General features: G+C 41.1%; 2 protein-coding genes across 6 annotated transcripts in view; both read right to left on the minus strand.

The window, feature by feature from the left end:
• Positions 1 to 547: 547 nt before the first annotated feature.
• On the minus strand, positions 548 to 9,591 carry gnb5b (guanine nucleotide binding protein (G protein), beta 5b). Its single transcript, XM_044029528.1, has 13 exons — positions 9,500 to 9,591; positions 8,597 to 8,746; positions 7,121 to 7,232; positions 6,861 to 6,997; positions 6,676 to 6,717; positions 6,407 to 6,483; positions 5,618 to 5,750; positions 3,435 to 3,578; positions 3,103 to 3,194; positions 2,794 to 2,842; positions 1,897 to 1,993; positions 1,125 to 1,291; positions 548 to 1,013 (listed from the first exon to the last, which is right to left on the minus strand). The coding sequence occupies exons 2-13, from the start codon at positions 8,720 to 8,722 to the stop codon at positions 1,002 to 1,004; spliced, it is 1,188 nt and encodes a 395-aa protein (XP_043885463.1). The 5' UTR covers positions 8,723 to 8,746; positions 9,500 to 9,591; the 3' UTR covers positions 548 to 1,001.
• Positions 9,592 to 9,962: 371 nt separating this feature from the next.
• myo5aa (myosin VAa) overlaps positions 9,963 to 22,951 on the minus strand; it is a 49,566-nt gene continuing 36,577 nt past the window's right edge. The window contains exons 30-43 of one of the 5 annotated variants that reach the window (XM_044030421.1): positions 21,651 to 21,751; positions 21,422 to 21,478; positions 19,605 to 19,685; positions 18,487 to 18,685; positions 17,937 to 18,002; positions 17,319 to 17,412; positions 17,069 to 17,218; positions 16,668 to 16,822; positions 16,111 to 16,200; positions 15,816 to 15,966; positions 14,678 to 14,960; positions 14,011 to 14,185; positions 13,824 to 13,904; positions 9,963 to 13,279 (exon numbers count right to left, since the gene is read on the minus strand). In XM_044030421.1, coding sequence (XP_043886356.1) covers positions 13,127 to 13,279; positions 13,824 to 13,904; positions 14,011 to 14,185; positions 14,678 to 14,960; positions 15,816 to 15,966; positions 16,111 to 16,200; positions 16,668 to 16,822; positions 17,069 to 17,218; positions 17,319 to 17,412; positions 17,937 to 18,002; positions 18,487 to 18,685; positions 19,605 to 19,685; positions 21,422 to 21,478; positions 21,651 to 21,751 — 1,836 coding nt within the window. In that variant the 3' untranslated portion in view covers positions 9,963 to 13,126. The remainder of the gene's footprint in view (positions 13,280 to 13,823; positions 13,905 to 14,010; positions 14,186 to 14,677; positions 14,961 to 15,815; positions 15,967 to 16,110; positions 16,201 to 16,667; positions 16,823 to 17,068; positions 17,219 to 17,318; positions 17,413 to 17,936; positions 18,003 to 18,486; positions 18,686 to 19,604; positions 19,686 to 21,421; positions 21,479 to 21,650; positions 21,752 to 22,951) is intronic. The other 4 variants (XM_044030422.1, XM_044030424.1, XM_044030423.1 and 1 more) reach the window with 4 other exon arrangements.

The raw sequence follows: 22,951 nt of genomic DNA on the forward strand, positions 1-22,951 counted from the left end.
TGCACTGAGCAAATTTGAACTGTTTCTAGTGATTTGATTCAGTTACACTGAAAACAACTGCTTTACAAGTCACTAGTCACTCGTTTGTGTGTGCGTGTGTGTCGCGTATAAAACAAAGTCACCGCAGTTTCACACAGCTGTGCAGTGATGACTCCACCCACGTTGAGTAGGTACTTTTTTTGTGCCGTGCCGTGCCGAGGTGAGTAGAGCCAGGGAAATACACCATACCTCTAATAGAAAAGCAAATAAACCCCAAAACGAGTTGATTCGTATTAAGGAAAAGCGCCATTATGTCCCTAAAACTAATTAATTACAAAAACATTTGATTTGTCTCAGAGAAGCTCACAGTATTACACAGTATTTGTTGTCTATTACAAGTTTTTATCATTGTATATAGTCGTATCGTGGAAAAGCGCCATTATATCCCTTTTCCACACTATCAACTGTCTGCACCATTGTAATCCTTTCCTGGTCATTTTATGACTGAATACAATCAATTATTTCATAAAAACCCTTTAAGTACATATAAAAGGCTTTTTTCTAAGGCTAAGAATCAAATGATTTTTATTTCATACACTTATACAAACATATATACAACATAGACTTACTTAGAGCATTATTGTGGTTCTCTCATGGTAGCTGACAGGGGAATAAACCAATGTTCATTTTTTACTCTGTGTGCGTGTGTGCATGTGTGTGTGTGTGTTGTCTACACTGCACACATTTCTACAGCTTATTGTGGTTCTTTACAGTGAATATTATTTCTCACTATGTTAGCAACACTTGTGAAGTTACACAATATCAGTCATCCAGCTATCAATAACAAAGATAAGAAATCTGAACTTGTCGAAGTGTTTGTTCAGATACATACACGCCCCGACAGTTGATAAGAGTGACACTGTCTCATGTTATGTTTCTTGTTTTTTAGTAAGGGACCTGCAGTGTTGGCTGTCATGTGACGCTGGTGCTGTCTTTGCTGGATCACATCCGTCATGTGAAAACTAGGCCCAGATCTGCAAGAGAGAAAGTGTCAATCGCAGTGGATTGTGTTGTAAAGCTTCATTGACAACAAAGCGCAGCTGAATTGCGGTGACGTTATCCTGTGCGAGGAAACCTCTGCTCACCCTTAAGGTGTTGTCCCAGGAGGCCGAGCAGAGTGCCGTGCCGTCAGGCGACACTCTGACTTTGCTGACACGGTTCTCATGACCAAACAGGATGGAGGCACGAGTGCCTTTCAGTACATCCCACACATTAATGGTGTAGTCGTTATAACCAGCAAACAGCAGGCGTCCTGCGGGTGTGGGTGGGAGGAAGCAGGCAAGAGAAAGAGGAAGTGGAATCATTTGGAATAGGAGAAGAATGAATGAATAAATTATTGATTGAAACTGTAAAGTACAGAGCAAAATTCCCCCTCTGAAATGTTTTATTAAATCTTGAATTATTTTCTGGATGTCTTTTCTCAGTAGACGCTGATGTACTCGGGGGCACACGGTTAGTATAGTCATTAGCACTTGACCTGGTCAGAACAAGGGCTTTTCTGCATGGAGTTTGCATGTTCCAGTTTCCTCCCACAGTCCAAAAACATGCAGATTTAAGGATTAGGCAAACTGGACACTCTAAATTGTATGTGTGAGTTGAGAGTGAATGGTTGTTTGTCTCTATGTGTGATAGACTGGCTGTCTGTCCAGGGTGAACCCCGCCTGTCGCCCTATGTCAGCTGGGATTGGCACCAGCCACCCCTCATGAGGAGGATAAAATGGTAGAAGATGAATGAATGAATGCTGGTCTGGAAAGAGTCAAGATAAACAAGGTCCAGATGAGAAGTTACTTTTCTCTTTTTAACTCAGAAACTAGTTTCACTGCTGATGTATAAGGGGTTTTTCACGTGAACCTCACCACTCATAGAGAAGTCCACAGAGGAAGCACCAAATATGAGGCTGTCCTTCTTGTAGACGGACACTTCACGGTCAGCCCGTAGGTCGTAGAATCGGCACTAAGACACACCAACACACAGGACACACGTTTGTACTTTGACAAGTAATTGAAGTCTGTAAATAGTTTATAGTGGAGATATTTTCTCCACCATTAAGTGATGGGGTTTCTTTTATCAGGGTGGACCAAACTGAAGAGAAAAAAGAATAGAGTCATAATATTACAAGACTAAAGTCTGAATTTTACAAGAATAAAGTCATAATATTATGAGATACATTTTTTTATCATTATCTAATGTATTATTATTATTATCATTGTTATTATTATTATTATTATTATTATTATTAATAAATAGCAACAGAACGCAGATGTAACCAGCGATAGCCTGCAGTCGACCACTACCGGCCATTTCCTCCTCCAGTCCACAAAAGAGATCATTTTCTCCTCGTCTGTGTGAGTCTTTCTTCCAAACAAACTCAGTTTCTTTCACAATCTTTTCAAAGTCCTGATGCTAAAGAAAATGCGGTGCTGGTGATGCAATTTCTTTATATGTGAACCCCCAATCAAAAGGTAAATTCACAAAATGTTCAGCGTTTCTCATGTTGAAGCAGGTCGCAGCTGATCATCTGAGATTAAGCTTGCATAATAATTACGAAAGAAAGACTCAGACTTTTTCTAAAAGAACCTTCAGTTTGGCCCTAATACGCCGTCATACTTTTGAGCTTTGAGAATATATTAATCTATATTAATCCTAAACGTGAATCACTCTGGTAAATCAGTGTTACTTTGAGTAGTTCACTTTAAGGCACATTGACCACAGGTCATCACTAACACTTGAGAAGGTCATGTGACATCACTCACCGTGGCATCGTCAGAAGCAGAAGCAAATGCATCTCCACTGGGGTAGTACCTACAAACACACGAAACCAGGGATTGTATTGAGTTTTAGAACGGGAGGGGAAGTATAAAAGAATACCATAAAACCTTACTTTCACAGATATTTTCTGAGAATGAGCATGTATTTAAACATACATTTAGATCAAATGTGAATTAATATGTACAGTTCATTCAGGTGTTCTTTGTGTGCAGCAGAAATTCTCCAAATTCTCTTTTTTTCATTGAAGATAAATGAGAAACAAGGTGGTCCTTTGTTTTCACAAGAGAACTCACTTTACACAGTTGATGTCAGACTCATGGCTCTCAAATGACTGAATGTTCTGTCCAGAGCGCATGTCCCACACGTTGGCCTTCTTATCACAGCCCTGATAACAAACACACACACACACACACACATTGAGAGGACAGGGAAGGACAGTGTTGTCTTGATATTATATTGTCTTCACTAAAGACAAAGTGAAAACATGAGTTTCACAGTTTCCCAGTTGTCCTTTTTAAGTTGTAAGGACCAGCCAGCATGTCCTCACGAAGACTTCTTTAAGAACGTGTCCTCACAACCTACTACAGACATACGTATACACACACACACACACGCATTTTCTCACCCCGGAGACAAAAGTGTTTCCAGTTTCAGATGGGGCAAAATCCAGGGACAAGACATCGGCAGTGTGACCATGGAAACTCTGCAGTAGCTGACCGCTCTCCACATCCCACAAGGCACACGTGCCGTCACCACTGGAGGTCAGCATCTAACACACACACACACACACACACACACACACACACACACACACACACACACACACACACACACACACACACACACACACACACACACACATTACATTACATGTCATTTAGCAGACGCTTTTATCCAAAGCGACTTACAATGGAATTGAGTACAATCACCCAGGGGTGGAGTCGAACTTGCGACCATGATGTCTTTCGCACACAGGGCACTGGTCTTAACCACTGAGACACTCCACCCCCCCACACCCACGCACGCACGCACACACACACACATACATAAAATAATAGCAAAATGCAAGCCAGGGGTTACAAATGTAATACATATTTTTAAGGCTTTGTTGTTTTCCTTTTGTTTTGTGCTCTCTCTGTTCTTTTTGTTTCAACACGAGGTGAATATTTGGCTTGAAATGTGGAATAAGTCTTCACATGTTCTGATTGCATTCATTCAAACATGCATCTCATTTTAAGCAAGATCAAGACACTTTAGCTTGGTTTATTATTATTATTATTATTATTGTTAAATGATGTCTTTTGTTTATAGTGTGTCTGACACGGACCATCGGCTTTGTTTTCACTTCTCCATTTTTGGATTCAACAGTTATCGTAAAAAAAAGAGGTGAAATAAAACAGTAAAAAACAGTGTTGAAAAACAAAAAAACAAACAAAAAAACAACAACACACAGTTGCCAGACACGAGAGCATTTTGACATCATGCAGTGACATCCAAAGGTCAGCAGCTCTGCAGGAACACATTAATCTTACTGTGTGCATTATGCAGCCACACGCAAAGAACACCAAATGACAAAATGTCAGCGACTCCCGTGATGGAAACAGATTATGAGCACTTAGAGACAAATGCAGACATGAGAGATCCCTGCTGGATTAGAGAGCTCTGGCTGCGTGACCTCACACACAAAAACACACCACATCCTGCCTGCACTGTCTGCAGCTTTAGCTCCACTTTCAACCTAAAGGCAATTATCAGAACACCACAATTACTGACACGCATATATCATCCTGATGAAGTCGTGTATAAAGTTACACGAAGAGTAGATAGCTCTCCATGTGGTCCAGGGTTTTGGTCCTGAAGGTCTGTTTTGATGTATGAAGGCTGGAAGCGTGACAGTGAGCTCACGTGCATGCGTGTGTCTCTGTGTGTGAGATGCAGTCTGAAAGAGGAGATGAATGTGTGACGGAGGGAAACACAGACAGGAAGATACTGCGTGTGAGTACTTGTCTGTAGTGTATAGTCGCGAGGACACATTTGGAGGACATTTCGGTTGGTAATTTAAAGATGTTTTTAAGGGTTAGAACTTAGTTTTAGGGTGAGGCATTTAGTTGTGATGGTTGAGGTGAAGGTCTGAGTGTCCTCACTAAGAGTTGCTGTACAGAATGTGTGTTCTGCCCTCTGGTCAGTGCTCTCCTCTCTTTCCTAGATAAAAGCCACTCAGCATCTATTAATACACACGGCATCAACGACCACCTCTCTCCTCTGCCCCATCCTTAGTCCTGTCATCTGTCTCCTCTCTCCTCTCACCTCCTGACCTCCTCTTACCTCGCGTACCATCATCCAGCTCGCTGATGCCAGAATGGAGTAAATTATTGAAGCGTAACATCTCAGTCTGCATCCCTCATGTTCTCTTTCTGATTTTTAACCCCCGCAGTGGCTCCCGTCCCGCATATGAGAGAGTCACAAGCAAAGACGGCAACATCTACGACATCTCGACTCCTAGAAGTGTCTATATTCGCTCTGTTATGCAGCAGAGACGTACTGTAAAGCAAGAGCTGTACAATATTGTAGAATATTGTGATGGCGATAGGACTTGCTATAAATAAATAAATAAATACTTACGTTAACAGTGTTTTTCTGCTGTGGCATATGCATATGAAAACAATCTCACTGCAATTGTTTCACCAATTCACTTCTCATTTTTTCACGATGGCGTCACAGTTTTGAGGAAAGTGACGTGTGTGTTTGCCACCGTGTTGGAGATGACACACAGATCATGTACAGTATATTCCTCACACTGGTGTTTACCTGCATGTCAGAGTTGGTGAAGGTGCATCCTGACACGTAGTTAGTGTGCATTGCAACCGACTTCTTCTTTGCGGCCAAGTTCTCATTTTTGTCAAGTGACAACGGGATCACGGAGCATTTGTTATCCAGTCCACTTTGAGAGAACATGAAAAACAGCAGAGGTCAATTCACTATTCAAAAAAAACACAAAAAAGGGTTTTAAACCAAACATAGATGCTAACAGACAAGTCACGTCAACCTTATTTCCCTAACACATTTAAAAACAACCACGGTTCACAGAAGTGTAAAACAACAGAGTATAAAACATAAAAACAATAAAAAGACATAATAGAAAAATAAAAAAATGGTAAAAAAATAATCTAGATAGAAGTGAAGTGGGAAATGAATTTACATATGATGATGATAATAATAATAATAATACAATATCATAGTTGTACTACATAATAATATATTTCTAATATAATTCTTCTTCTTCTTCATATTATTATTAGTGTTATTATTATTGCTGTTATTATGATTATTGTTAATAACAATAATCATAATCATAATAACAATAACAATGATAATGTTGAGCTACAGTACATAGTGCCTGTCAAGATAACTTAAGTCTGCTTTGCAAAGTTAAACAAAAACAAAGTTGTAACAGTAGTCAGTTATTTGCAAACCTTTTCTAAATATTATATTATTTAACTCTTAGAGTGATAAAGTGGTACAAGATGAGTGAGTGAGTGAAGCTGTTGATATTTGATTTTAGGAATCAAATGTAATGAAAAAAGTGTTTGTACTCACCCACACGCCACTGCACAACCCGAGGGAGCATAAGCACACGCCATAACCCATGTACATGGCAGAGCCAACCCATGCTCCTGTAACACACACACACACACAACCATAAGGATTATGTTCAGTACGTGTATGTCTGCAGATCTGAGTCATTTGAGGAAAATGTTGTCATTTTTTCTGTCCTAAGAGTAATAATAAAAAAAATGGTAATAATCTCTGTAATGTGTTGTCCTTTATTCCTAAAAAAAATAAGTACCACACAGATTTCTACTCACCTTATTAAGAGTGAACGCATCCCACACAATCACTTTTCCATCCTACATGAGAGAACATAAATCAGCATCACTTAAATACATAATATACTGTCAAATTTCACACTAAACTAGTAAACAACAACTACTACTACTACTACTACTACTACTACTACTGCTAATATACCAGCCTGTGTAAATGTGTGCACCTGTGAAGAGCTGACGAGGCGACGCTTGTCACTGCACCAGTCCATACACAGCACCTTGTTGGTGTGACCCTTCATTACACGCCTCGTCTTTACGGAGAGAGGGTTCAACACCTCAATCTTCTCAGCCACCTGGTGCACTGACACACACACACGCACGCACACACACACCCCAACATTTTTCAACACAACTACTTTAAGTGAAACTTAAGTGTGTGTGTGTGTGTGTGTAGTTGCTGAGTTGCAGTTATTCAGACACTCACACTCCACGTCGTTCAGCTTGCCTCTCTCCTCCTCTAGTTTCTTCTTCAGAGTGTCGCTCTCTGTCTTTAGTGTAGCCAGGCTCTCTCCCTTCTGTAGCCCCCGACAGGCCATCTTTGAGGGAAGTGAGGAAGAGGAGGGGAAGGAAAACGAGGGAGAAACAGGACAGATTAATAGGGAACAGGACGCTCGTTGGTTGATGGTTAGTGGTTTGTTAAGAGGTTTGTGCTCAAGTGTGACTGTGATGCACTGTGATGGAGACACTGCTGTGCTGCTGCTGCTGCTGCTGCTCATCCCCCTCCTCTCCCTCTCTCCCCCTCCCCTCTCTCTCTCTCTCTCTCATGCTCAAACACACACACACACAAGCATTATCCCTAACCTTATTCATAACCAGCTAATGATCTCAAACCTTAACCTAACCACAATTCCTGTCTTAGCCTTAAACTTAACCAGTTCCTCAGAAAGGAGGTTCTGCCTCATTAGGACCAGGTTTGGTCTCCATGACGACTACTGGTCTCAACAAGATCAGTGTTTAATGGCAGAAAAGACACACACACACACACACACACACACACAGTGAGGCCTGTCCTAATCTGTACCTCCTTGTCACTGACACAGAAAGTGTTGGTGTGTGACCGGTCCCAGTCAGAGGGAAGACAACTTCCAGATCTCAAAATGTAAACCAGAGAATCAAGACAAAACCACACAAACACGGGGAGAACATGAAAACTCCACACAGAAAGGCCCTCAGTCAAACCGGGACTTGAAACAGTGTTGCTGTGAGGCAACAGTGATAGCCACTACTCCTCCATGTGGCCCACTTCTATTTTACTTGAAAATAAAAATTGTTTCTTTTTTTTACTAATATCCAGCAATAAATGTGTTATTTGATCATCAGACAGTGGATCTGAGTTCCACGTCTCATTCCCACAACTACAGAGGAAGTTGGGATTGACAAAAATAAATGCTGCTTTCAAAGAATATAAAAGCCCTACACTGTTTCTGTCAATTATAACAAGCATTATGAGGAACAGATCTGAAGAAAATCTAATCAATTTAAAAGAAAATGAAATCCAACTCTCTAGTAGAACGTGAATTAAACAAACACAGCAGCAGCATGCTTGTTTTAAGTTTACTCTTCATTTGACAAAGTAGTATTGCTGACATGTTTTGAAATAGAAGCTTATCGCACAAACTTACCCTGACCCTTACACTCACATACATGTAATACGTAAGCCAACAACAAAGAGGAAGAAGGAGCTGGCAGACGGAGAGGAAGACAAGTGTTTGCATTCTTTCTGGTATGTGAAGGCCTCTGCAGTTCCCTGACTGCATGTGTTGCACACTCCCATCTCACCAGTAGATGTCACTCATTCTTACCCTGGACCTTTAACGATTAACACTTTCAGGAAAACCTGCAAACGTTGCCACACTGATTGCAGTGGATTTGCGTGGGCAGCTGTGAACATCGTACACACCATTTCCACGCAGAAGGAGCAGTAGTTGATGGCCTCACTCTTGATGTAGATGTTCATCAGAGGACTGGGGTTCCCGCAGCTGTCACAGGGGCCAAAGGTGATCGCCACGAACGTCTGATCACACATGGCTGCAGGTGGTCACACAAACACCTGTGGACAGCACAGACGCAAAAAAAATAAAAATAATGAAACAGATCAATTCATTCAGGAGAGGTTAGGGGAATCTTTGGCTATGGTTGAGGCTCTTGAGGTTGAGGTTGAAGCCTGTGTGTATGTGAGCGAGAGAGAGCATGGAGATAAGTCGTCAGTAATCTACTCCAGCCTGATCCTACAAATGCAGCACAGCTGATAAACTACAGCTGAAGCTTTACTGTACATGTACTCTGTTTTATGTAATTGAATGTAATTGAATTGAATGCAGTAACAATAATACTTGTTTCTCATGTATCAGTTATGTCAAAAGCTCCATGATAAACTACAGTCTTCCTCAGATTGAGGTGCAATATTAAACATTTAAGTTCCTCCGATTGATGTAGAAGTGTGTAGGAAGAGTGTGACAATAGATGAGTATGTGTAAAAATGTCTGAAAATTGTATGAAGTGAGAATTCACCAGACTTCTCACATACCCTACATAGATGTGTGGCTTAAGTTGATGATGTTTTAACTCCATGAAACTATTTTCTTTTGATGCATTCGTCAAAAACATATTCAGCACTATCAAATACAAGGTTTTAAATGAACGATTACAGCAGCTCTACTACTGTAAACTCCACTTTCATTCATTCAACTGATTCCACAAATCAGTATTTCTGTATCAAATCACAATCTTTCTACAGTTAGCAGCTATGTAACAGCTATAAAAAAAAACTAAGGGTTAAATAAAAGTTAAGGATAAACCTTACTTCAGCAGAGAATCTTTTTTTCCCCCTCTGTGGAGCTGGTACAGTGTTTGTCGCCGAAGATCTAAGCTGCGTTTTTCCACTGAAGAGGATTGTCAGCGAGGGACAGAGATGGAAGTGTAAGCTTCTTAGTCAAGTGTTTAAGCTGCAACTCTGCTCTGTTTTTACCTTCATGCTTCATACTTCCACGCTGCATCACCAGCACGTCTACGGTCTCATCCACTGATATTTAGTTTTATGTAAGAATGTGAAAAAAAACCCATTCATGATGTAATATATTCTATTTGTGATTGTGCCAGCGTAATGAATTAAAGAAGGGAAAAACAATTTAATTTATTGCACTGTTTGTATATGTTTGTATATATATATATATGTTTGTAGTCTTCTTACGTAATTAGTTTTACTTGAATGAAATCATTTTTCAAAAAACGCAAAACAAAAAAAAGATCCCCAAACACAGTCCAGCAGTGCTTGAATTCTTTTATTTTACTTTTACACTTTTGACAATGTATTCCAAGTTTCTTAGTTTCTAAACAGTGAACACATTCACTACGCACAGCTACCAGAAACTACAAACAGTCCAGTTTGTCAAATGTACACGTGGGTGTAGAGAGGGAACGTCGTTTGGTGCCGAGTTCAGCGTCGCCGTTCGTGAGGGCTGGGGTCATGAGATATGCTGTTTTAATCTTATTCATTTATTTATTTTTTATATAATGGCACAATTTATGCTAACGCTGATAAAAACAATGGCCATTTATAATGTCTGTGTTATTATTGTACAGCCAACTCTCTCTCTGGATGTGAAAACACAAGTGAAGGAATGATAGTTTCCAAAGAGAAGCCCAGGAGAGCGAGACGCCACCGCTCTGCTCAGCGATACATCCACAAGAACAGTCTGGAGCTGCATCCACCAGATTCACACGAGTTTATTCTCTTACCTGTGGCGTCATGCCTTAATTTTGTTTTTAACATAACAGGAACAACAACAACAACAACAACAACAACAACAAATACTGATAAAGAAAAGAAAGCATCCAATCACAGAGGGAATGTGGCAGAGGAAGCTGGAGGGGCCACATGAGTGTTTCTCTTTAGAGTCTAGACGATCTATGATTTACCCGCCATCCTCTGCAATATTTTAAAAACAGAATAAAACTGTCGGACGAAAACAAAACACCTGATGAAAAATAACACATTATACTCATTTTACAAAGGAAAAAAAAAAATACTGCAACAACAGAAAGAAAACAATGCCAAAGTGATGACGATGATGTGTGCAAGTCATTCAGAGAGCTAATAACTCAGATAAGGCTTTGTTCGCGCAGCTGGAATCCTGATAGACGTCATTAACTATATATTAAACATTCACATTCTATCTCTCTCGCTCTCTCCTCACATTTAAACTCTTTACACTCACCGGACTTTAAACTACCTATGAATCCAAGCGATGTAACAAAAAAAGGCAGACCGATTTAAAATGTGTGCAACACAAACACCTTATTATTACACATTAAGTTGATATTCCACCACATCTGTGGCCTGTGCCCGAGAGACACGGCGGTCTGCTTCACGGCATTTAATGAGATACTTCACTTTTTATCTCTCAGCATGTTCATATTTCCCTGGTTCGTCTCGCCCCTGGAATTATTTTCCATCCTTTATTTCATTTGTTCCTTTCAGAAGATTCAGCTTTCGACTTTAAATTAAACAAACAAACAAAAAGAGTTTTCGTTTTGGTGACCATTCACAATTGCTGTATGTAAACACAAAAAAAAAGTGTATATCATTAAGGAATAAGGTTGTGAGGCAAAATAAGGTCCACAGAGGCAAATTTGGTTGACTGCTAATACTAATGGCACAAAGGGGGGGAAAAAACAACCTCAAATGACTCAGTGAACACCACGGCTTCACTATGGGCAAAATTAAACAGCAGTAACATGGAGGTTCAGTTCCTATAAAGCTAAGTCCATACATGTTCAACAGGCGGCTGTACACAGTGCAACATCCTGACCAGGTGATTTCTGTGGTGCACTCAAGAACCAAATAAGTCTTTATATCTGGACCGAAACATACAAACACAGAGTGACAACAACAATGACGTGCATGTGATTTGGTTAGAAAAAAAAACAGCTTAACAGATATCGGTGATCACAAAACCACAGTTAGCGTTAGTGTGAGAACGCAGCTGAGAAAAGGTTTTTAAAGATCCATTCACAAGTGGACATGTCATGTTTGCAAGGACAAAATCCACGTGTGTGTCGGGAGAAGCCGAGTGAATCAAAGCTCTAGTCACGCTGCCGTGACCTGAAATCAGAATGTGGTTTCCGTGATCAGATCTGATGATGCATTCACGTGGCGTTGTTGTGCTCCGCGCTGTGAAACCGTCTCTCTTCGTGACGTACAAACGCGACGCATGGCTCGACCATGCAAAATGCCAACGCCGAACATAATTAACCGCACAACGAGGGTGAAACATGTTCAAAGCGCTTGACTAAAGCTGTGAGCCGAGAATCTCTCTCTGTCACGGCTGCAAACAGTAAAATATTGTTGCAGTTTAAACCTTCTCTATCCAAAAACTCAATTAAAACCCTTGCTACACTTTATTTGCCACGCACGCGGCGTGTCACAACAAAGCGGAGCAAACTAACAAACAATCGTCTGTGCCTGTACTTGTTTAACGAGCCTACAAAACGTACCTGATACGGACATAAATAACCTATACCGGAACTAAAACGCCCTTTACAAAGCTGCTCATCTTGAGGGAAATGATGGTCCCATCATGTAGTCATACTGGACACATTTTCTGCAAAGAGGAAGCTTCTCGTCATTAAAAATGGAGGGCGGGGACGGAGACATAGGCAATAAATAAAATACATGATATATTATTAATATATATATATGTATGTATATATGTATAACTAATATAGTACAAATGATGAGCTCCGTCTCGGCTTGTCTCGACTACTTCGGAGAGGAAAACAACAGCATAGAACAGAACGCCGCGTGGTTCGTGGTGGAAAGAAAGAGAGCGAGCTAACGTTAGCACACGGCCCGACCGGACAGTTCTGTCTGTGGTACAAACCCAACATATGACACTACATCACCGTCCTCTGGGGGGTCACGTACGGGGTGTGTACACTTGTCACTGCGGAACGAAGACGAGAGCTGGAACTAAGCTGAGACGCAGAGGAGGACGCTGAGGCGAGCGCTGCAGGTGTTGAGCGGGTCCTGTGGCTTCTCTAAGAGGCGTTTATACAAGCACTGGGCGGATCATGGTGTTTTTTTTTTACAGCAACTGTGTGCACCTGTACTTTTTTTTTGGTGGTGCACGTCAAGCAAAGGCATGCGTGTCTATGTTTTAGTGGAGGTTGAAATGCATGATGAAAGTTGAGCTTGTCGATTGTGTGTTTTGTGTGTTCATGTCCAGGTTTAGACCTGGGACATTTAAGAGGATCAGGATCTGAAATTGTGTTCATAGAGATCATAATTATTGAGTGTTTGTGTTTATAATGTGATATAATTACAGGCCTTTGTGGGCCAGTGGGTGTCATGTGTCTCGAGGTTCCAGCAGGAGCCACAATGCCAAACAGAAAAAGAGAAACTCTTATAGCTGTCCTGTGTGGCCTCGGTTTAGACTCGGGTGAGAAAGCCCAGGTTGAGTGAGCCGGGGATCTGGACGGTTTCCAGGGCGAGGGAGGACGGGTTGAACGGGAAGGTGACTGGATATATCACCTTTGTGTCCATCAGCAACTGGGGACTCTCACAACGGTCTCGCAATCGAGTCTGAGGGTTGAGAGAAAAGAACATGTGAGATTAAAAAAAGCTGTGTTGATTTCAGGCCACTCACTCGTTTACATGCACAAACTATGAACTCCATTATCCAGGTACATTAGTCGGATTAAGACTAGCTCGATTTGATTAAGACTAGCTCGATTTGAGTCGGACTAACGTGTTTACAAGACATTAAGAAAACCAAATTATTGTCTTCGCCACGACTCACAAAACTCATCTGCGAGGAGATTATCACACTTAAAACTATGTCATGTGACGTAGGCTTTTGAGTGCTTTGGGGAAACCTTGATAAACCCAGCAATGACAGTTTACAGTTACAGGCAGATTATCCATCACACTATATACTGTAACCTGCTTTTGTAGTACAGCTACGATGAACCTTTTCAACTGTTAATAACTGAGGCTTGAATTTACTCACCTTCACATTTAAAACAATCTGCACAATCATTTTGTAAATAAGTAAAACAGTGTTTACATAGAGCATTCATGTCCTCGTTGTTGACACAGGCACATTCAGATGTAAAGATAAATCTACCTGTATAGTTCGTATGAATGCCACAGACACCCTCTCCTCAAACTCATTAACTGGAGTGTAGAGGTTCAGGACTTTGACGATCTAAAAGAGAAGAAACACACACACAAAAAAAAATTCAAAACATTAAAACACATTTTACCTGCAGTCAGAGACGACATGAATTCAACCATGACTTCATACTTCATACCTGAGCCGTGGTGAGGGCCTGGCACATTGAGCAGATGGCCTCAGCGTCCTCGTCCGTCTTTTTCTTCACCTGCAGCAGCTGAGCGGCCTGGATCAGCGGCTCCAGAGTCTCCTTGGCTCCACAAACCATCAAACCTTTGTCTCTGAGCCACTCCTCCAGCTGGCTCACGTTGTACCTTCACACAAACACACACACACACGATTAGTATAACGGTGATGGATAAGACAAACATTACCTGTCACAATCGTCGTGACCAAAATAATTCCAAATACATGTCAATATTGCATTATTTGGTATCAAATTAAACATATTCAGACATCTGTCATAGCTTTCAGAAAGATTAAATACTGTCACTTATGTTCAAAAACATTGCTGACCAGTTACCAAAATTGTTACAAAGTTTTGTAATTGAAAACATTACTGACTTACGTCACCACTAATGTTACGACAACACGTTAACTGATTGTTTAGATGCTGGCTCCCCCTTGTGGCACTTTAAAGTAACTCATCATATCAAATCACATGGGAAATATTAACAATTTCCTCAATTTATGAACATTCCAATAACAGACATTCGGCACAATAAACTTAATGTGATAGTTTGTTTTATCTTTACACACAGTACTATCATCTATTGTCCCATCTGGAGTCAAGCAGCAGCTCTTACCTGATCTGCATGCCTTTGCTCCAGGAGCACATGTCCTTGCGTAGCAGCAGGTTGTTGAGGGTGACGGCTCCGATGATGTAGAACTGCTGCTTCACCACTTGTTTGATGAGCTCGGGGTCAGTGCCGTGCTGACACATGGTGGAGTGGAAGGCGCTGAGCTGCCGCAGGATGGAGTCCAGGGTGTAGGTGCCCTCGTCGGCGATACTGGACGTCCGCTTGCGGAGACCAGTGGGCTTCACCCCCGAAACACCCTGGATGGTCTCGTGTTCCAGCATGGCAGAGACTGTAGCCAAGACACACACACACACAAATAAGTTCTTAGAGTATATTAAGCATGATTGATTGACTGTTTCAATTACGAGGGGCAGGATTCCACATCTAAGCTGAGCACAGACAGATCTGCTCTAGATGGTAAATATTCTTGATCAGACAATATTTGAAATGGAAATGCAAAATAACCGCATTGTGAGGCACTCTAGTGGAGCTATAGATTTGTTTTGATCTGACAGACATTACAAGATAATGTATTTATTATTATACATATGTTTTGCAAACCTACTTTACTAAAAGTTTTTGTAAAGCTGTCATGCCCAGGAGGAGAAATTTGATGAATCCCAACAGAACATGTTGGCTCGTCTGTTATCAGGCATTTTAATTCATTAGTTGCACAGTCACAGCACGTCAACCTGCTTTATTTCTCATGGTTCCCATCCAATATCACCACATAACACAAGTTTAGAAGCCATTTCATGCACACTCAGAAAGCATCAAATTGCTCTGTTTGGACTATATCACTTGTGGTTTGTTTGCAGTATCACCTGACCCCTGCACCATTGTCTAAAAATACAAGATTTATATAACTATGTATAACATATATCCAAGGTCTGGACATAACCTTATTCAGAACACCTCCTAAATTCTGATTATTCTGTTTGTTATTCCTTCTTCAAAAGTGAACTGCTCATCTGAAGCTAGTCCTAAATATTTGTAATACTTTTCAAATGAGAGGTGTCAATAGAGGTGTTAATAAAATAAAATAAAATAAAATAATAGTAAGAAAAAAAAATACAAAGATCCGTCAATTTAACATTAGACTGTAAGGATACACAGACACACAAAGACAAATGCTTGCACACACCTATCATGGGCTGGAGGATGTTCTCCATGCATTTGATCAGCTGCTGATAAATCTGGATGGCCAGGTCACTGATCACCTGTCTGTACTCCGCCAGGTCAAAGTTGGACAGACAGTGTTCATTTTGCCTCGATGTGTTGTGCTTCATGAAAGCCTGTGACACACACACACACACACAAACTTAAGAACACTGTGTCCATGCCTCAAAAATCTGTGATATAAAGGTCTGTTTTACTGTTTTCTCATTAAAACATATCTTAGAACTATCAGAAAAACACAAATTCAACATCATTCTTACGTCATCTCCGCTGTATTGTTTCAGACAGTGCAGGAAGCGACAGGTGTTCGCCAACCAGAAAGAAACCGTCTCAAAGTCATCTCCTCGTTTCTGACAGGAAGAGGAAGGACACAGTGTGGTCAGTCCACCTGTTGCTAACAGTCATACAGTAACTCTACCAGACAGTCTGTAACTAATGAATCCTGAAGCTTTCTGAAAACAAACATTTGTATTACAAGGGCAGACCTATTTACACTGTATCTGTAAACAACACAGGGACAGGGAGTAGATAACACATTCTCAGTGCAGCATCAGCTCATACTAAGCTCATACTACATCCGAACAGTTAATATGGACATTAAACATTAAACCTATTGGAGGCGCGCTCTAACTGAGTGGAATAACTATCACAATGCTGCCACCTAGAGGTGGTACAGGTGATAAGGCGTAGGAATCAATTTCACATACTAATACAACTAATTTAGGGAACTAACCCTTCAAACACAACATGACTGATTTCAGCCAGACATAAAAGCCCATACTCATCACATGATCTCACACACACACACACACAGTACCTTTAGTATCTTCTTAATACTGTTGATGGTTGACGTGAGCAGAGTGCGGACCTTCTGGTCATCATTGACATAGTCGGCATGTCTCAGACACATGAAGAGGATGTAGGCGGGCAGACCTGGGATCAGATTCACTGCTACGCCACGCGGCTTCAGTTCTGGACAACACAGGACAAACGAGTTAAGAGCTGGATTAAGACAAAAAGTCATTCATTTTCCTTATTATTCATGTTAGCTTGAAAATGACTTGAGATTTAATGGGTTATATTCCTCCATATTTACTCCTTTTTAAAGAAAGGAACAGCAGATAGAACTTGTAACAACAGGGCCTGCAAACATTTCAGTGTTTGTGAATTGTTTAGCGATTAAAAAAAAAAAAACGACATGACAAAAGTTTTTCTCACCCAGGATGAGGTTCTTGACGAGTTTGAGCTCATCCTCCTTCTTGTACTCCAGCATTCCCTGGAAGTCTTTTTCCCTGCGGGGAATGTTGACAGGATGGATTGGCTCTTCCACCATCTGTCCTGGAGATGTCTGTCCCTCAGTTTGACCCGCTAAAACACACACACACACACACACACACACGTGTGAGGTAATATAGAGAAAAACAGTCATGTTTCTCAATCCACTGTTGGATGATGGTGTGGCTCGTACCTCCCATTTCTCCAATCCTCTTGGAGTAAACCTTCAGCTGCTTCTTGAGCTTGCGGATGGTTCGGTCCTGCTTCTCCAGCTGCTCCATGAGATCCTGAAACACACAATATGGAGAGCTGTCAACATGGACTGACGAGGGCGGAGTAGACAAAAACAAAAACAGACAAAAAGACTGAAGGAGAGAGAAGGAGGGAAGGGAAGAATAGTGAGGAGAAATGGCAAGCCTCCTCTGATTCAGACTGCATCACACTGTCACTCCAGCACGGTTTAAATTCTGAGAATTCTTCATTAAATTTATTTAGTTACTCAATTCAACATTTTATTTCTTGACGAGAGAAGCAAAGAAACAAAGAAGAGACTGTGGCAGATTTTTAAATCAACGTCAAAGCTGCTGTGCTGATTGTTCAGAGAAGAGAAGTTTCAGGACTCGCTGGCTGTTAGGAAAGAGAAAAACGTGCAGAGCTGCTCCGCTTGGAGGTAGAACACATTGCTGTAGAAGGTTAGGGCAACATGGAGTGCTTTTCCCTTTGATCACGCAACATATAGTTAGTTCTTATACACATGCAAGCGCACACACACACACACACAGAGAGGCAAACACACGCTGTCTCTACATACAACCATCCGTCGTAAAATGACGACGCGAGCCTCTCTGGATGCTGCCGGGTCCTCGGCCAAGAGTTCCTGTCAGGTGACAACCATCCACACAAATAAGTGTGTATAACACAGCGCACACTGCGGCTGTTTCATTCGCTGAGCATCGACCCAAATATGAACATGAAAAAATACATTTCAACACAGATTAAAAATTAAAAAAATAGCTGTGCTGAATACTTTAATAATGCATATCATTTGTGTCTCACTGTATGAGAGTTGATGATGGTGCTGTAGTTTCTTGGCATCACAACACTTCCCTTGATGCCAGATATCAATAATTCTTGCATTAATACGTTGTGAAAGGTGATGACGTGGCACCGTCAGTCTCTTGTGTGGTCACTGCCACTTACTGTTAGATTAGCATCAATTACTCTATTGTCTGATGATGGGTTTTCACTTATTCATCCGTTCTGAATGACTCAACACAAACAACAACAAGGTGTGAGGTGAGGTGTTCTGTGGATGAGCCAGTCACAACAAAAAGACAAATAATGCGGATGTGGCAGCGTACCAGGTTCTCGTTAGTGAGCCGGGTGATCTCATGCTGCAGACTGGCTTCGATTCGAGCCTCTGGGGGCAGCTGGAGGTTTTGGGCCAAGAGCTGCTGCTGACGGCTATTTTCCTCCTTGACACTCTGCAGCTCGCCGCGCATCACTTCCACCTCACTATCGTGAGTTCTCCGCTGAGTCTGCAGCTGGTGTTCCAGTAACCTGGAAGATGGTGGTGGTGGATTTGGACCAACATGAGACCATGGGGGGGGTAACAAAAAGAAGAAATTAGGAGGTTGCCCGGTGTGCAAAACACGAAACACGTTTTTATAATGGACAATAAAAGAGGAAAGAGGAAAACAACATCAGTGAGAGAAGGTGAAAGAATTAGATAACGTTGGTACTGTGGTGACACAGGACAGCAGCATGCTATACAGAAAGTACCAGCAGCCCAGAGCGCAGCCTCTTTATTCCACTGAGTCAATTCAAAGGTAGCTTAAAAATAAAAACAATGAAGCTGCTGAGTCATCAGATTTTCATCAGAGTTTGTGAATAATTGAATTTCGGCCTCAGTATTTACAGTAGAGCAAGTAAACTGAAACAGGACAGATGACTAGGCTACTTCAATTGTAACATCCGTAGACGAGTAAAAACTTAATCTAGTACACAAGTTTCACACAATAAAACATAATTTAAAGCAAGCTTAGCAGATACGGAGGTACGTGACGCTGAACATTTAACAGACTACCATTATAAGTGAGTAGAAATAGGTTAGTTACAGGATCAGCAGCACTAGCTGAAACTAAATCGAAAACCATAACATTGCAGTATATTAGCATACATGACAGAATCGACCAAATTTCATTTCACACATTGAAATACGTGTAATTGGCACTATTTGTAAAAGTCTCAGACCTGTGTTTTCTTAGCCACAAAGACTAAAATATTGGATCGCTAACAAACTCTGATAAGTCAAAAAAACAAGTGATCTCAATTGTCAACACTCGCCAACTGCTGAGCAAACTCTTGACAGGTTTGTGAACATGAGAAAAACAGCAGCGCACATCCTTTCCTGAGAATAGGCAAACATATCATGCTCGGCAAAATTAAATTCACTCTCGTGTTTGAAACACAATAACACCTGATGGTCTCCTTTAAGCCCTGATTAACCAGCCACAGCTCTCCGTCCTCATTCAGCTTATGGAAGTCTGGAGCAGCAGATCTGACCGACACACAACACAAAGGAACATGAACAACATGAATAACAAAATAAAATGTGGGACGTTTGGGTGGGGGAGGAGAGATGCAGAAGACAATGTGTTTGTGTGTGTGTGTGTGTGTAAGAGAGAACCACCTAACTTCTAATAACTCTTAATTTGTTTGTTTTACTGATTAAACTTTTCTCTAAATGTGTAAACTTTGCATTTGTATGCACTCACAGCCTAGTGTGTATTGTTATTGGTATTATATTAGCTGAATTTTGTGTCTCAGTTTCTATGAGTGAGTGAGTGAGTGAGTGAGTGAGTCTGTTCCTGCATTTACTGAGATCCACAGACTGAAATCTGATGTCAGCGTGTAAATGAAACATACAACAAAAAGAGCAACAGAGGGAAAAAAAAAAAGGGGGATAAATGCAGGGATGCACAGCACAACCTTTAAAGAAGCTCTGTGGAATGAATTAAAATGCAAAAGAGATGATGATTTGTTTATTGTCAAATAAGTGTTGCTTATTCACACTGGTATATGTGAGTGCTGTTATAATAATATCTTCTTATTTGCTCTAGTAGACTTGTATTGATAAAGTGTGTGCATCCTAGTGGCAATAGAAGAAGGTGAAATTAATGAACAAACAAAAAACACATGGAAAATATACAGCAACAGCCCTTTAGTGTGAATAAAGATAAATGCTCCTGGTGAATTGTGCTGCACATCTGCTTTAACAAACATAAAAACATGATATAAAACGCACAGTAAGAGGATTAATTTCATGCTCTGTTCATGCCAGACTCATTTCAAACAGCTGAGGCCGCCGACAACTGCACAAAGCCTTTTGCACTGGCAAAGTGTGCGAGGAAATCACTTTGTGTCTCTTCTGAATGTGTTAATAAAAGCTAAACTACAACTCAGCTACACTTTTAACTCAGAGCATTTCCATGCTTTCATGCCACACTTTTAAAAAACGCACTGTATAGAGTTCTGCAACTTTTCAGAAGTCCAACCAGAGCTGAAAAAAAGACTCTGTTATTGCTGTTTTGAGTTTGACGCTTCAGTACAAGACTTAAAACCGCAGTGCGTAACCTTTACTGTAAATGTGTAACTGTGACTGTCACCACTGTCAAATGAGTTCGCACAATAAGGATCAAGCCTTCACACAATTCTCTTTGTGTTTCTCTTGTTTTTTTTTTGCTGCCCAGTGACATTAACACTCTGCACAGAGGATTTGATTTGCTTGATAGCAAGAAAGATGAAGGCCACAGCAACATTGTGCTGGTAAAGTGAGACAGCTGCAAAGATTTAAATCAGCAGTTTGACCAGATAAATACCCTTTGCGAGCTGGCCCTCTGGGCTGCAGCTGTATACACACAAATACTCCTTCTGTCGGGTGTGATAGTACAACTCGACAGATGTCACATAACGTTATATAATTTCCGTTCATGAAAACCTGTGGCAGAAGAGTTACGCACTGCAGCTTTAAGTGAAAGTCTTAAACACATTGTCTACTGTACTAAGTATTAAACACCTGCTGTTAAAGCAAGTGAGACCTGGAATGTAGCTCCTGTTGTTAGATGGTTCCTCATGCAAAGCTACCCAAGCTTTCATCAGCGGCAGCACCCTGTGGAATCAGCTGTTCCATCTTCAGTAACTTCAGTCACTGGTAACATTTCTCAACCCAGTTCAGCGACAGCGTGGCCATGCATGCGCCGCTCTACGATGCATAGGCCACGTCTCAACCATTACCTGAGCCTACTCAGGAGATCACTGACTTCCAGCGGCTTACGCATGAACTGAGGAGATCTGCACAGGACAAACACACACACATCAACAGTACACACACATACACACACACACACCCAGACAGACATCATATTTGCAATGGAAGTGGAGCTAAGTCTAAAATGGACAAACAAAAATGAACAGAGCCTGGGACATGGAGGGAGAGGAGCGCTGCTGGCTGTGATCAAAGTACCTGTTGGTGTCTTTGAGTCCTATGTAGGCTTGTTTGATTTCATCAGAGTCCTTCAGTTTAGACACATCCTGAACAGAGACCGACGGCTCTGTCATGGTCTCCTAGGAAAAGACGAGAGGAGGCAGAAAAGGAACGATGAGCCAGAATAACATCACATTTACATAGCTGCTGCAACTACGTGTAAAGCAGCATCAATAACCGCACCATCACCATGACTGCAAGGACTTTCATACAGGCTGGATGTATGAATGAAGGCAAGAGTCTGTGGTTCAGTTAATGTGCATTTATATCAGCGCGAGTGTGTTTTTACTGATAATGATTCCCTGCCAGCATCAGTCTGCCTGCTGGATACAACTGTCATTTTACTCTGACAATCATGAGCCAGTTGGAGCCTCGGGCTTCTGCAGCGACAAGAAATCAAATGACAGCTCCTCAGCGACAGCTGATAATCCACAGGGAACATCACAGCAGAGAAATCTTTCTGTAGCCTCTAAAAGACGGAAGGTTTCTGCTGATCGGAATCATGGACTGATATTTAAAGGATACATGTGACGGCTGTGTGACACTGAGATATGAAGACAAGGATCATTTTCTTCACATCATTAAAATTGATGAATAATAATAATAATAAAAAAAAAAAGTCATGTGCTGAGAGGCTTGCATTTTGTGGTCACATCCATCTTTGGAGGCCAATGCACTGAATGTATCACAGACTGTGTTTATAAGGACAGATGTAACATGGCCATTGAACAGAAACAGTCCATAAATGACCTGAGCCAGACAAAAGGACGGGACAGATGAGACAGAGTCTACATGTAAAGCCTCTTACAGGAAGAACTGCTGATCTGGAATCAGAGAAATGAATACAAAGCTCTCGTCTGTAGCTGGTTTCTGAAATTCTTTTTGTTGAAATCCTATTCATGTCCAGGGCTGAGCATGGTTAGAACAGCAAGCCGCATGCTTAGTGGCTACAAATTCACTCAAATGTGTTATCCAATAATAACCCATTTTCAAGTGCTGAAGGATTTCAACATTTCAAAAAGTAGCATAAAAGACTAAGAGTTTGTTTTGTTGTTTGTATGCCATTGTTCATAAATGGTTCCAGGACAAATTACTATGTTACCACTGACCATTTCCATCATCATCATTACGGGTTCTAAACATTACCATGTGTTCAGATTTTCTCCGTGGTGGCCACTTTCTCTCAACCCTCTCTATTTATTATTGTTAAGAGAATTTGTGATTCCTCACGGTGCCCAGACAACAGAGATTTACTTCTATCCTTCATGACATAGAAGCAG

The sequence above is a fragment of the Solea senegalensis genome, linkage group LG7 (genome assembly GCF_019176455.1).
Source record: "Solea senegalensis isolate Sse05_10M linkage group LG7, IFAPA_SoseM_1, whole genome shotgun sequence".
NCBI classification, from domain to species: Eukaryota; Metazoa; Chordata; class Actinopteri; order Pleuronectiformes; family Soleidae; genus Solea; species Solea senegalensis.

Excerpts from the sequence above, each read along its gene's own strand:
- gnb5b (XM_044029528.1), bottom strand. The coding sequence starts at position 8,722 with ATGTGTGATCAGACGTTCGTGGCGATCACCTTTGGCCCCTGTGACAGC. Across the intron at positions 6,998-7,120 it reads CAAGCTGAACGACGTGGAGT|TGCACCAGGTGGCTGAGAAG; the intron begins GTGAGTGTCTGA and ends TGTGTGTGTCAG. Across the intron at positions 5,751-6,406 it reads GGTTGTGCAGTGGCGTGTGG|TGGACTGGATAACAAATGCT; the intron begins GTGAGTACAAAC and ends GTTCTCTCAAAG.